At 37.9% G+C, this 14047-nt stretch overlaps 1 protein-coding gene across 3 annotated transcripts in view; it reads left to right on the top strand.

The window, feature by feature from the left end:
* Nucleotides 1-2569: 2569 nt before the first annotated feature.
* Nucleotides 2570-14047, top strand: part of IL1RAP (interleukin 1 receptor accessory protein) — a 95402-nt gene continuing 83924 nt past the window's right edge. For 2 of the 3 annotated variants that reach the window (XM_069472781.1, XM_069472782.1), the window contains exons 1-2: nt 3319-3337; nt 10397-10461. In XM_069472781.1, coding sequence (XP_069328882.1) covers nt 3330-3337; nt 10397-10461 — 73 coding nt within the window. In that variant the 5' untranslated portion in view covers nt 3319-3329. Of the gene's footprint in view, nt 2638-3318; nt 3338-10396; nt 10462-14047 lie in introns of those variants that run through there. The other variant, XM_069472783.1, reaches the window with a different exon arrangement.

The raw sequence follows: 14047 nt of genomic DNA, 5'->3' as shown, positions 1-14047 counted from the left end.
CTTTTTCATAAATATTATCTAATACGATCCTTACAGCATCCTATGACGTAAACATTCATTATCCCTATTTTATTGATAAGGATACCAGGGTCCTGAGGGGTTAAGTAAATTATCCAAGGCCACACAATTAAAAAGTGACCAACAGCAAACTAGAACAGAGGTTGACTGTGTCCTATGGAAATGTTCTGTGTACTACCCAGAAGTTGCCCCATATTTATGTGTTTTTGTTGTGTAATAGAATTGGTCAATATACTGTAGACATGAACTTAGAGTCCCAGTCTAACAAGAGTGAAAAGATAAAAAAAAAAACCGAAGCAGAACAGATTAGGGCAGAAATTTCTCAGGGCTCTAAGATCTTTTAGAGGAGGGTTAGTTTATTTCTATGCAGGGGCAAGATAAGAGAGAATCTAGAGAGGCTGGAGAAGGGAGATGAGGTTTGAATGAGGTTGTGGGAAAATTAAGATTCATTTCCTTTCAGTGATAGTCAGTTTAGTCTCAAGTGGAGTTTTCAAAAACAACTGCATCTTATGGATTGAGGATTGATCTGGGAATTAAGTGTGGGCTGTCCCTTCCCCAGCTAGAGCTTTTACTGTCTATATCAGTATTCCCAAATGGGGGCCTTAATAGGTATATTGCTTAAAGAGGGGTTCACAATTAAATAATTTTGGTTATTGTTGTGTTTAAACACGTTGGCCAAAATATTTCTTGGCAGATTACCCTGAGCTCTTAAAATGCCAGTGTGTATTATGAATATCCAAAGATACGTGGTATGTTACTTTTCAAACTCATTTTATGGCTACATGATCCTGCAGAATGCTTACTATAGAATGTGATAATTTTCATCATGCATTTTGGTGGGATTGCCTTGTACTTGGCCATTTGCTTTCTTGTTGTTTTCTCTACTTTTAAAGATTTCTTTTATTTTGCCTGATTTATTTTTCTTTTATATGTCTGATTTTGTTCCCAAACTATGAAATCCCTGATTAAAAGAACAGTGTGTTTACTGTTTACTTCTATATATTGCACATAAGGTATATGGAAATAAGGCTCAATAAATATACCTCCATTTCAATGAAATTCGATGTTGTCAACTCAGAAGCTAGAGCATATAGTTTTTATAGAGAAATCTATGAAAACTCAGCCACGGTTTTGTTACTACTGGCCTTTCTAACAATTTGTAGAAGGTGCCTTCTCTTGAGAGTCTCACAGACAGGATCGTGGTCTTCAGACCATCCCTTTGAATTAGAGCAGTTATTAGTGGCAACGTTGTTACGTGAAATTTAAGGGGAGGAAACCTCAGATGGCTAAGAAGTTTTCTATGCTGGGAAAAGTAATTAATTTCCTAGCCTAGAGGTGACTGGATCTTAGTCCACAAGGTGATATGACTGTTTTGTGTCTGTGTGGGTTGTCATTTCACCTAATTCCCGACTTGAACTTCAAATGGTGTCACCTAACCCAAGTGACTTGCTCCCTGCTCTGTATTCTCACATGCTTTAAAACGTCCCTGCTGCAGTACTGTTCTCTAAGCTCTGGTGGTGGGGGGGTGGTTTGAGAAGAGAAACTTATATAATTTTAAACTTACAGAAAAATTAAAAGCATAGTAAAAAGAGCATTTCCCCCCCCGATCCACAATCCTTAAAAAAGTCTTTATAGCCAAAAGATCCATTTCAGAATCAGGCATTGCATTTAGTTGTCTTGCTTTGCTTCCTTTAACCTGAAACAAATTTTCCATTTTTCACTGATTTCTTACCTCGATACCTTTGAAGTTTGCAGGCCAATTATTTCATAGAATGCACCACTTTGGCGTTTGTCTAATGTTTTTTCATTATTAGAATTAAAAACTGGGTTTTTATATGCTTCAGAACTGCAAGCTCTATGTGGACATAGACAGTTTCTGTCCTTCCTCCTCCAGACTGTGTCTAAACTCGACTCATTTGCTGAGTGAATTAGAAGGAATGTTAGACCCCCTCAACATAAATGTTCCTCCTTCCAGCCTTAAAGTTCCCTGAGATGACTCCCTGTAACATTCTGTGTTGGATTTAATCTACTTTCTGGGTTAAAAGGATATATATGTATATGTATATATGGCAGTCCTGTGTCTTTCTATAACCTTTTCCTGCTTTTTAAAATACTTTTTAACTTCAAACAAAAATTTGTCAACAATTTTTTTTTACAGAAGCATAACATATTAACAGTAAAGTACATAAATATTAAGGGTATGACTTTTTAATTTTTGTACATATGCATTGTCATGTAACTATCGTCTAACTCTGTGGTCCCCAAGTCCCGGGCCGTGGACCGAGACTGGGCTGTAGAGGTCTGCCACTCCCCAGCCCCCATCCCTGTCCTGTGGAAAAATGGTCTTCCGTGAAACTTAGGAACGGGGGTGAGGTGCTGCACAGCAGGAGGTGAGTGGCGGGCAAGGGAGGGAAACTTCATCTGTATTTACAGCTGCTCCCCATCGCTTGCATCACCGCCTGGGATCCGCACCCCTACCCCCCAGTCCGGGGAAACATTGTCCTCCATGAAACCAGTCCCTGGTGCCCAAAAGGGTGGGGACCGCTGACCTAACTAAGAAATAGAACATTACCAGACCCTAGAAGCCTGTCCTGGCCCTTCCTGTCAATAGCTTCAAAGGTAATACATTTTTATTTGAATTAAGCAAAATTTATAACTTTCTGACTATAAGATCTATACTCCTTTGGCTTCTTTCAGATGTAAACAAAACAAAACAAGTCTAGTTTTATCATAATAAAAATCAATTGTCATAACACTTTATATTGGTATAGCACTTTATAATCACAAAGTCTCTTTCCGTGTGTCACATCATTTGATCCACTGCGACCACCCTATGAGGAAGTCAGGGCAGGGATTTTTACCTCTGTTTAAAAAATGAGGATTTGAGACCTAGAGATGGGAAACCTCCTGGACCATGATTTTTGCAAGTTCAAATTTCATCATAGAGCCTATCCCAACAATCTTAGCTTTTCTATAAATTGTAGAGGCCAGACTTAACAACTGTGACTATCTCCTTTGAAATATTTTGGAAACAGAGCACTACACTTGGACCTAGTACACACAAAGTGTCGGATGTGGCAAGTTTTGCCTGATAGTTAATAGTCAACTTGAGCTGCGTAACTCAGCCTCTTCTTTGTAAATAATATTAATAGCAGCTCGTGTTGCCTACTATTTCACGCTTTCTCAAGTGTTTCACGTCTATTGTCTCACTTAATAAGAGCTGAAGTAACCAGTATTTACGGACGCCTATTTATGTTCCTGGACATTGCTAAGCACACTACAGGAATTATTAAGGACATTCCTTTCAACAAATGGTGAGGTAGGTATTAATTTCTATCACTCCCAAGCCTCAGTGTCCCTAAATGAAGAATGCCTAATCGCCAAGTTGCTCGCCCACTAGAAAGAGGGTACAATAGAACACGTGTCCTGACCTCATTTAGAAGTACCTGCAACCCCCTAGCACAGCAGTCTTGAATTAGTCATCAAGATGGTGAGCAGGCTACAGTCCTTCCTAAGTGGTCACTGTGAATATTCCTGGCCTCTTCTTTCAGGCTACCTAAGGTCGCACAGTTAAACTTAGAACTTCAAGTTCAGTGCTCTTTTTAAATTGCTCTTTCACCTCCCTTTCACTGAAAACCCAGCTCTAGTTCTCTCTTGTAAGGGACAGGACTTCATGATGATATCTCTTCCCTCACCCCACAGAGCATGTTGCTATTCAAAATATTAAAGAACCAAAAGAAATCAATCTGCCCACATTCTATTCCAAGCTTCTAAAGAAGGCAGGTGGTATATTATGTTATATATGTCCTATTAGGGTTCTAAGCACTTTGAAGCTATTTAGTAAGAAGAGAGAAGGCAGTATTTAAGAGGAGTGTGCTAATATTTTTTGGTGTGAACTTTGACTCTGCTGTTATATCAGTAAAGCTTAGCAGCACTGGCTTGGTAAGCTGAAAGTTGGGGCATTTCATTGATCTCTCTATGTGCCTCTACTGCTAGACATTTCTGGAATATTCAGTACTTAATGACAAGACTGTGTTATTTTCAAAGTAAATGTTGAAAATAGAAACCATATTTAGGTTAAAAGAGCTTTCATTTATTTAAACTGTCTCAAAAGTGTTCACAAATCAGTTCTTGAGCTTTATAAAAAGACGAATCATGCCACTTTAAAAATATATTTTAATTATAAAGTTGTCTTTTTTGGGAGTACAGCTCTATGAATTTTGACTCATGTATCAGTCATGCACCCACTGCCACAATCAGGCTACGAAACCGCACCATCCCCCAAACGATTCCCTTGTACTCGCCCTTTGCAATCACACTCTCCCACCTTTCCTAACCCATGGGTATGTTCTGTCACTCCAGCTCTGTCTTTCTGAGAGTGTCATTTAAATGGAATCACACAGTCAGCATCCCATCAAGACTGGCTGCTTTAATTCAGCACACTGCCTTGGAGATTCATTGGTTTTTGTATCAACATATATGAAGCTCGTTGCTTAGTGTTTCTGGATAGTATTCTAATTTTTGGATGCAGCAGAGTTTGTTGATCCATTCACTCGTTGAATGACATTTAAGTTGTTTTAAACTTTGGGCAATTAATAACAGAGCTACTATAAACATTCATTTATAGCTTTTTGTGTAAAGTTAAGTTTTCATTTCTCTTGGGAAAATACCTAGGAGCGAGATTATTGGGTTGTATCACAAGTTTATGTTTAACTTTATAAGAAACTGCCAAATTATTTTTCATGTACCATTTCACATTCTACCTATTGCTTCAGCACTTGGTATTATCAGTATTTTTTTTTTTATTTTAGTCATTCTGAAAGGTAGGTAATGATATTTCATTGTGGCTTTTAATTTGCATTTCCCTAATGTCTAATGTTGCTGAACATCTTTTCATGTGTTTATTTGACTTTTGCATATCCTTTTTGATAATATATACCTTTATGACTTAAACATTTTTAAATTGGGTTGTTTGTACTGTGATCCCTCCAACTTTATTCTTCTTTTTCAAAATGGTTTTCAATATTTTGGGGCTTTCCCTTTCCATATAAACATCAGCTTGTCTGTATCTAAAAAAATGTTGCTGGGATTTTGATTGTAATTAACGAAATCTTTAGGTCAATTTGGAGAAAGTTGACTTCTCTATGTTGAGTTTTTCAATTCTTTAATATGGTATGTCTCTTATATTATTTTTTATTACTACTGTAACAAATTACCAAAATCTTAGTTGCTTAAAAAACACGCATTTATTATAGCACAGCTTCGTGAGTCACAAGGCCAAGGACAGTGTGGCCTTCCTGGTTCTTTGCTGAGGGTTTTATAAAGCTGAAATCAAGCTATCAGCAAAGTTGTGTTTCTTTCTGGAGGCTCTAGAGATGAATGCATTTCAGTTTCTTTAATATAATACAAAGAGTTTGTAATCCCATAATATTCTGAAATTAAAAAAACAGTTACTGGACTATTCAGGTTGTCTATTTCATTTTAGTTGAGGTTTGGTGCTTTGTGGTTTTTGAACTATCAGTTTATTTTATCTAAGTCTTGGAATTTATTGCCCTATTATTTTAATATGTCTGTGATCAGTAGTCATGTCTCTCTTTCATTCCTGTTGGTAGTGCTATATATCTTTTTTCTTTGCTTCTTGGTTCACCAGGCTAGAGGTTTATATTTTATTGTTCTTTTCAAAGAACCAACTTTTGGTTTCATTTTTTTCCCTTATAATATTTTTCTGTTTTAAAATTCTTTATTATTTCTTTCATTTTGCTAGTTTGGTTAATGCTCTTATTTTTCTAGGTCCTTAAAGTGGAAGATTCGATTATTGATTTAAGATCTTTCTTCTTTTCTAATATAAGCCTTAAGCCTTTAATGCTATAAATTACCGTCCAAGCACTGGTTTAGCTGCATTCCACTCATTTGGTAGGTTTTATTTTTATTCTTCTTCAGCTCAAAATATTTTCTAATTTCCCTTGTGGCTTTCTTTGACCCATAGATTATATTTTTAAGTCATGACGTGTTTGGAGATTTTCCTATTATATTTCTGTTATTGATTTCTGGCTTAACTTTATGGTTAGAGAATATATTTTCAATATTTTTTTTAATTTGGTAAAGTTTGATTTATGGCACATGACATGGCCTATCTTGGTGCATGTCTTATGTGTACTTAAAAATAATGTGTTGTTATTTACATTTTAGAGTCCTCAGATAGCTGCTCAAATAGTTGTTTTATAGCTGTGTTCATTGGGAAAGATAAGATGGCGTACACTTACATTTTGTGCAGAAACAGAGCTTCCAGATAACTTTGCCAAAATTTTATTTACTGATAAATATTGAATTCTGAAATATTCTGGACAAGAATCCTCTTATGTTCAAAAAAACTATGAACTACATAAAAGATTGGTGATGAAAATAACCCTGATGTTTTAATAAATGCTATCTCCTTTTCTGTAGAATGGGATAATTAATAGCTTGTCCCGTGTCCTTCAGAGGCTTGTTTGTCACATATGCAAGACCTACTTAAACTTTTTTGACAATTTAGGGAAGGGAAAAGGAAAGGCCTGGATGGGATCAGGGTGGGATCAGGACTCAAGGAAGTGATTTAGCTGTAGGATTGACCCCACATGGGGATAGCCATCTAGGGTTTATGCCTTGGTATAATGGCCAGGTTTGCAGTGGGTTGGTCACAGCAAAGGGCATCTGCCTACCAAGGCAGGAATGAAAGCAGTGATAGCAGATGGTTACAGGAGGTTTATCCAGCTTAGAGCAAGACTTTATAGGGGACAAAATGTGGGCTCCTGGAAAAGGGTACTGATAAGCACCAAGCTGCAGGTCCAAGCCCCAACCAGGATGGGAGACTTACAGGAGTGGCTGTTATGTGAGTAAGGAGCTATATATGGAATCAGGAAACTGAGGAAGAAATGCAGTCCTACAGCCTGGTGAAATGCTGCTGTGCAGAAGGAAGGCTGAGCATGTGGCGATTCAGAGTGAAGACCACCCTTGGGGAAGCAAACCTAGTTTCAGCCTGTCACCTGCTGGACAGGTGAGAGAATCCAATGGTCAGAGTAACTCAGAGGTATGGAGATGCTAAAAGGCTTGTCAAGTCTAGCGAATGAAGACATTAAAAAGTTTCATATGCAAGGAAAGATGTTAGAGTGCTGAGCACATGTTAATAATCATCATTAATGTTGTTGATTGCGTAGAAGTTAAGTGTACATTTGGATAGGCATCAAAGTTGACATGCTGTGAAACAATGGCATTAAATATGAGAGAAGTATGAATACATAAAGGGGGAAAGTGTGAAAATGATCATGTAGTAAACAAAATGGATAATGCAGGGAAGGCTGACTGGGAGTATATTACGTGCATGTTCCCGTCATCTGAAGCAAGGGCAGGGCTGTTAGACCCCATCACAATCTAAAGCTAAGCTGTAATTCACATACTGAAGAACTAACTATATGTTATTAGGCAGATTCCTTTGCTTTCTGACAGTTTCTCCATCTCTGAACCAGCACCTCCTCACCGTAAGAAACAAGAAGAAAGAGTGTATTACTGTTTACAATAATGAAATTCCAAGGCTGAATATAAGACAAAGTTAAAAATGAACCAGCATTCTCGGAGAAGTTTCAGACCAGCCAACCTCCTCCCACAAAAACCTTAGTACATTTAGTCTGTCAAAACCAGCCTGCACAGTGACTTTGCTTTTCAGTCTACTTTATTCAAATTCATCACAGGTCAGCACTGCCCCTGGATTTGTGTTCACACACAGGTTATCTTTAGATTAGCTTTGCCTTGGTGACCTGACTCGTTGCTACCTCCCGCATAATCCAGTTACTCTTGGGAATATCGGTTAAGGCCTTCAATCACACTAATTAAGATGTCTTTTAAGTGTTGCCATAGGAGTTTAGCAGCTTATAAACAGGCAAGTTGGGAAAAATCTAGGGGTATATGGTTTTTTTTTTTTTTTAATAGTCCAAAGCAATTTAGGAGGTCAGAATGTTTTAGGCTAGCTGAGAACCGGAGCTGAAATTACTGTGCCATGAATCTGCAATGAAATATCTAGTTGTTCTCTGCTGACAAGGATTAATGCAGAACTATTAATTACTTTTATTAATGACTTGGATGAAGAGATAGGTCGCATGCTGATCAAGTTGGTAGTGTCACAAAGCTAGGAAGATAGCAATTATTGTGATGATAGGCTCAGGAGCCCAAATGATTTCAAGACAGAATTTAGCAGTGATCTGTCCAACACATGCATGGCCGAGTGACTTCCATAAGGTACAACTTGATGATCATGTCACTCCTCTCATCAGAAAACTTGGGTGATTCTCTGTTTCCTGTTTAAGTTAAATCCCAAGTCCATAGCCTGCTATTTAAGTCCTTGCCATATTTTGATGCGAACACTGTCTGCTTTCCAACAAAATCTTCTGTAGTTCTTTTGCTAATACCCTGTGGTTGGACCAAACTCAATTATTTATAGACTATTTCTTATTTATGTCCCATGCTTTCACTACCTTTGAGCATTATTCTCCACTTCTCACATGTTCCTTCTGCCTCAGTTCTAAATATCCAAACCAGATCAAAAGCCACCTGTTGTGTTTAGTCCTCTTTTATTGTCTTGGCTGGAGTAATCTCTTTCATTTGCTAATCTTCAGTAATGTGGATAGCTCTCTATTTCTATCACTTTTTACTTTATATTGCAGATGTTTTTTTCTCTGGTACATGTTTTAAGTTCCTTCTAGACCATGCATAGTGCTAGAACTTCTGTCTGGTAACTCTTTTTATCTCCTGTGTGCCTCTGAATGTGTGTTCTGTACATAGTTGATGATATTGGTGTGGTTTGCATGGGGTTGATTTTTACCGTGGAAAAGTGCCTTTAGAGAAGGCCCTACATCTTGATTACCAGAGGCCCCTGAAGTTATAGTAACTTGTAAACTGAAAATGCTCAGTATATGTTTTATTGAATAAATGAATGACTGATGTGGAGAAGAAAATTTCCCTGAGTTAATAGCGTTAGAATTGGAAGTGGGTGGTGGTGAGAAGAAAGAGATATTTAATCATTGAGATAAAACAGTTGCTTGTGATATGATAAACTCACCTGTGATTTGTGTACAACCAGGCTAAAGAAGGAAGCATTATATGAACCAGAGATTTTTGGAGATGTGTGATCAAGAGAGGCGACAGGGTTTGAAAATTTGCATTGTCCTTTAGGGTGACCACACAACCTGGGTTGCCTTTTGTTTCTATGTAACATCCTTTAAAGTGGCCAATTTAAAATGATGTTTTATAGTTACCCTATTTATCAAATACGTCTTTGGCCTTTTTAGGCTGGTAGGTATCTATGGTTGTCAAACTTGTGTCATGGGCTATTCGAGATAATAGACTTTATGGTTAGTCTGATGTGGGTATCAATCCCACCTCTGTCACTTACTGGAAATATGATCTGGACAAGTTACCAAGACGTCTGTAACACCCTTATATAACTATTGCATTCAAGAGAGAAAGCAGAGGTCTTGAGCATGGAATTTCTGAGTCACCTCTAGTTTTCATTATTTATATAATAAACCTACATAGGTTTTTACCAGTGGAAAGATATTTCTAGGGGAGTAGGAAATAGATACTTAACAGAGTTGTTAAATCTCTAGGTCTTCTGCATTAAAGATCATACAACCAATCGGAAGGAGTTGGTTCTTGCTAGTTGGCAGTTTCAGTCGGTTATCAATAGAAAGGCTAAAGATTAGAGAAATTGGACTTCTGCCTCTTCATTTATCTCTTCCAGTGAGAAGAGGAGAGCAAGAACAGCAGGGGATGAGGTTTATATATTTCCCCTTAATATAAATTCAGAGTGCAGTAGATTGCAGACCAAGTCTGAATCCAGGATTTCTAGACTTTCTATTCATCACTAAGAAGGGAAAAATACTTGGATCATAAAATATTCTCCACTGGAAGTAGATCAAGGGAATGGAAAGAGGGGTAGGAAGGTCAAATTTATCTGTCAGATATGTGACTCCTGGTCAAATATTTCACATGCATATTTTTTAAGTAGGCAGTTATAGTTCAGTGATTAAGAAGTAGTTCTGGAGCCAGACATTTGGAGTTTGATCACGGCTCAACCACTTTCTAGCCAAAGGATGTTGGTTATGTTATTTAAACTTAGACAAGTTTCCTTATCTGTATGTAATATGGGAATTAAAAAAACAACCCCAACAGAAGCAAAACAAAACAAAATCTGTCTTTTTGGTTGGTTCTGACAGTTAAGTCTGTTACTATTGTAAAACTTTTAGAACAATTACTAGTCTATAGTTTGCATGCATGCACATTACTTATTATTTTTAAGTATTGAGAGTAATGTGATCTATCTTCCTTCCCTTTGCATTTATGTTGACAGGATGGCACTTCTGTGGTGTGTAGTGAGTCTCTACTTCTATGGGATCCTGCAAAGTGATGCCTCAGGTAGGTGAATGGCTTTTGACTACTTATTAAAATGCAAGCTATACATAGGGAAATGTGTCCACTCTTTCTGAGAATGAATTTAAATGAACACAATGTTTATTTCGATTGTCGTCTATGATAGCAGGGATTCATAGACCTGAAGAATCTGGCAGTTTCTCCAGCTCTGACTCAGCACCCCCTCACTCTAAGAAACAAGAAAGAAGAGTGTATTACTATTAAATACTTACAATAATAAAATTCTAAGGCTGAATACAAGATGATGTTAGATTACCCAGCATTCTCCAAGAGGTTTCAGACCAGCCAACTCCTCCCACCAGAGTGACAGGAGAAATCATTGATGTCTCTAGTCTTCTTGGGACACAGTGCACTTGGGGGAGTGGTCTGGTATGTATGAACTCAGGAATTTTTCCTCACCTTCACACTCAAGCCAACTAGAATACTGCTTCTTTCTGTTACCTCAGGTCCTCTGCAAAAGGAAGTGGAAGTGATAATAGCACAATCTGTTTTTCAGACTTGAGCCAGTGGACAAGAAGGCCCCAATAGTAACAGTCCATTGTGACCTTAAAAAAAATAATGATGGGTTTTCACCATACCGCTTCTGTATAGGGAAGAAAGAACCTATCTTTAGACTAATTCTTTGCATGTGGCTTCATAAGATGAGTCAGCCAAGGCCTTTTTTGAATTTGAATAACAAAACTCAATCATCATGGGCGTGGATCATATAAAATCAGAGTTGGAAGAGACTTGATATTTGAAAATCCATCTTTTTAGGTGTTTTCTCATCTCCAGAACCACCCTCTGGTACTTACTTCCCAGAACCACTCTCTGGTACCTCTGACTAGTGATCATTTAATTGCAGCCTATTTTGGTTTTGGATTGATCAAATTTTTAGAAAGTTTTTAGTACATAAAACTGAAGTTTGTCTCTTTGTCATTTGCATACGTTTCTGTGGTTCCACTGCTTGATTGAAAAAAACGAAAACAACCTAATGCAATGGTCCTCCAATTTTAATGCAGAGAACCTAGAGGTCTTCATTTTTAGAAGTTTCCAATGTATAATTCCCCTGAACAGCATGAATCATACATTGAATATCATCTTTTTAATTCCTTTTGTATGTGAAAGGACTTCACACATGTTAAATCAATGATCATATAACCATAACCCCAGTGTGCTGCAATATGAGCCTTCAACTGTTCTTCACATGGCATAGATCTGAGCCTTCTTACCATTCTGATAATCTTTGCTGGGTGCCTTTCAGTTTTTCTACGCCACTTAAAGCATTGTATTAGAAACCAAAAATAGCACTAAAGGAGGGGTGTAAGTAGGACAGAGTACAGCTCAAAGCTGAAAGTAGAGATAACTTCTAACCTTGTTGGCCCATTGGGGCTTCACAGAGGGAAGAATATATTAGAGCAGGGGCTGATATTCAGCTGGGATACACAAGGAGACAGCTCTCTGGATGTTTAGTCCAGCATCTGTCCTGCTTGGTCGAATGTCCCATTTGATTGGTGAGTGCCTTGATGTCCTGATTTTTAAATATGTTAAATATAACCCTTGATTGTAATTTGTTCTTACTTGATTTAGTTCTATGCTTGAATGTTACCTGCTCACAGAGGCCTTCCTTGACCATCTTACTTAAAATAGCCCTGTCAATCACTCTTTATCCCTCCATCCTGTTTTAGTTTTCTTCATTGTACTCATTTCCTGACATTATATTAACTCTCCTTCTCTTCTCTCCTCCTTCTCCTCCTTTTCCTCTTCCTCCATCTTCCTCTTTTTCCTCTCTCAAATCCCTGTCCTCCTCTCCTTCCTCCTTCCCTCCCACCTTTTCTCCTCTCCATCTCTTTTGCTTCCTCCTTCACTCCCTCTCTGTGTGATTTTAAGCTGCCTAAGGGCAGAAATTTGTTATTTTTTTTGTTATTCAAACATTTGAAATTATTATTGACAGGCAGACAAATAGTGGTTTCTCTGTGTGTGTGTGTGTGTGTATATATATATATATATATGTTAAATGGTTGCATACATGTCCCTTCATCTCTCACTCTCTTTCTCTCTCTCTCTCTTTTAACCAAACTAGCTAGTTTTATAATGGAACCTGTTTGGGTCTGTGCCAGTAATTCATCATGTGGTTTTTTGCCCTGCCTCACTTTGAAGGAAGAGGAGAGGTGACTGTTACTTTTTCTGAAAGATCAGGGAAGTTCTAGAGGCTGGTGAGTGCTGGCGCCTCCCCAGTGTCCTGGCTGTTTGCTTTTCTGAATGACCTTTACTGTTATCCATCCAAGGAGCCCTACCCCCACCCGAAAATCTGTTGGGAAGTGAGCTTTCTGCCCAGGAATTGTGACTCATAATTCTGCCAGGGGAAGCTAACTTCTTGAATAAGATAAGTTCTCATACCAGCCCCATTGCGTCACCATGGGAGCAGGAAACATGTTGTAATCCCCTCAGCCCATCTGGCACATACTCATTTGCTTCCCTTATGAAGAGGTGTATTGTGTCTGTCACTGATACACTTCCTAGTTGCATGGAGAAGAACAAAAAGGAAATGTTGTTGACAAAAATGAAAAGAGCAACTGGCTCTGGGCTACTAGGGGAAAAAAGGAATCATTGCACATCCTGAGGGATCAACCACCCTCTCTGTGCATGAAGGTATGGACTTTCACAATGACGTAAATGCCGACAGATCTGTTGGTCTTTCATGAGGCTCTCCCGGTGCTTTATTTAGGTTTCCATCTTAACGGAAACACAGGTTGATGTGAGGAACAAAGGAGAAACACCCTGAAAACTCTAAAGCACTTTACATGCGTGTATTAGTGAGAGGTTTATTTTGTTGTTCTGGGCCCTTCCCAGTAGACCCTTCTTTTAAGGGAAGCCTCAAATTTTAAAAACTATGAATCATAAAAACATAAGAGTTTAGTTCCATTCAATGAGTTTCAAGTGCAGTGAACTGGATTTCAGGCAGAAAATTCTGACTTCAGATCATGGTCTTTCTGATAGCAGTAGTGTCATTTCCTTATCCCCTCTTGAATGCGGGGGACAACGTTTTCATCTCAGGTGGTGATAAAAGCAAATAATAGAAAACAGCATTTATTTCCTTTTAGGGAATTAAATCTTGGATAATTATACTAGTGATACTATGATTACAATGTGGTAGTTATAATGGTAATAATGATGCTTCCTTTGCTTAAAAAACAGTTTGCATTTTGTATATTCAGTGTTATTTGATTCTTGCACTCAAACCATGGGGTAGTCATGGCTAATTTAGCTCTCTTTTTTGGATAAGAAAACTTAAAATCAAAGTGGTTAAAGGAATTAGCCAAAGTCACACAGCTAATACTTAGCACAACTGTGACTTCAATTAGTCACTCAGTTCCCAAGATCCACATTGTTTTTACTAACTATGCTCCCCTTGGGCTCTACTAGAATATAAAGAATTTAAAAAGAAAATTAAGATTCAAGGGATCACAGGTAATTGTTTTGGTAACTGTTGAAGAACTGCTTAGTGATAGATTTCTGTACTCTCTAGATAATGAGTATATTTACACTGCTCTCCCCTCCTTAAGACACTGATTTCAGGAAGAAAATTACT

This window comes from Eulemur rufifrons, chromosome 7 (genome assembly GCF_041146395.1).
Source record: "Eulemur rufifrons isolate Redbay chromosome 7, OSU_ERuf_1, whole genome shotgun sequence".
Classification (NCBI taxonomy): domain Eukaryota; kingdom Metazoa; phylum Chordata; class Mammalia; order Primates; family Lemuridae; genus Eulemur; species Eulemur rufifrons.
This window is presented reverse-complemented; position numbering and strand designations above follow the sequence as displayed.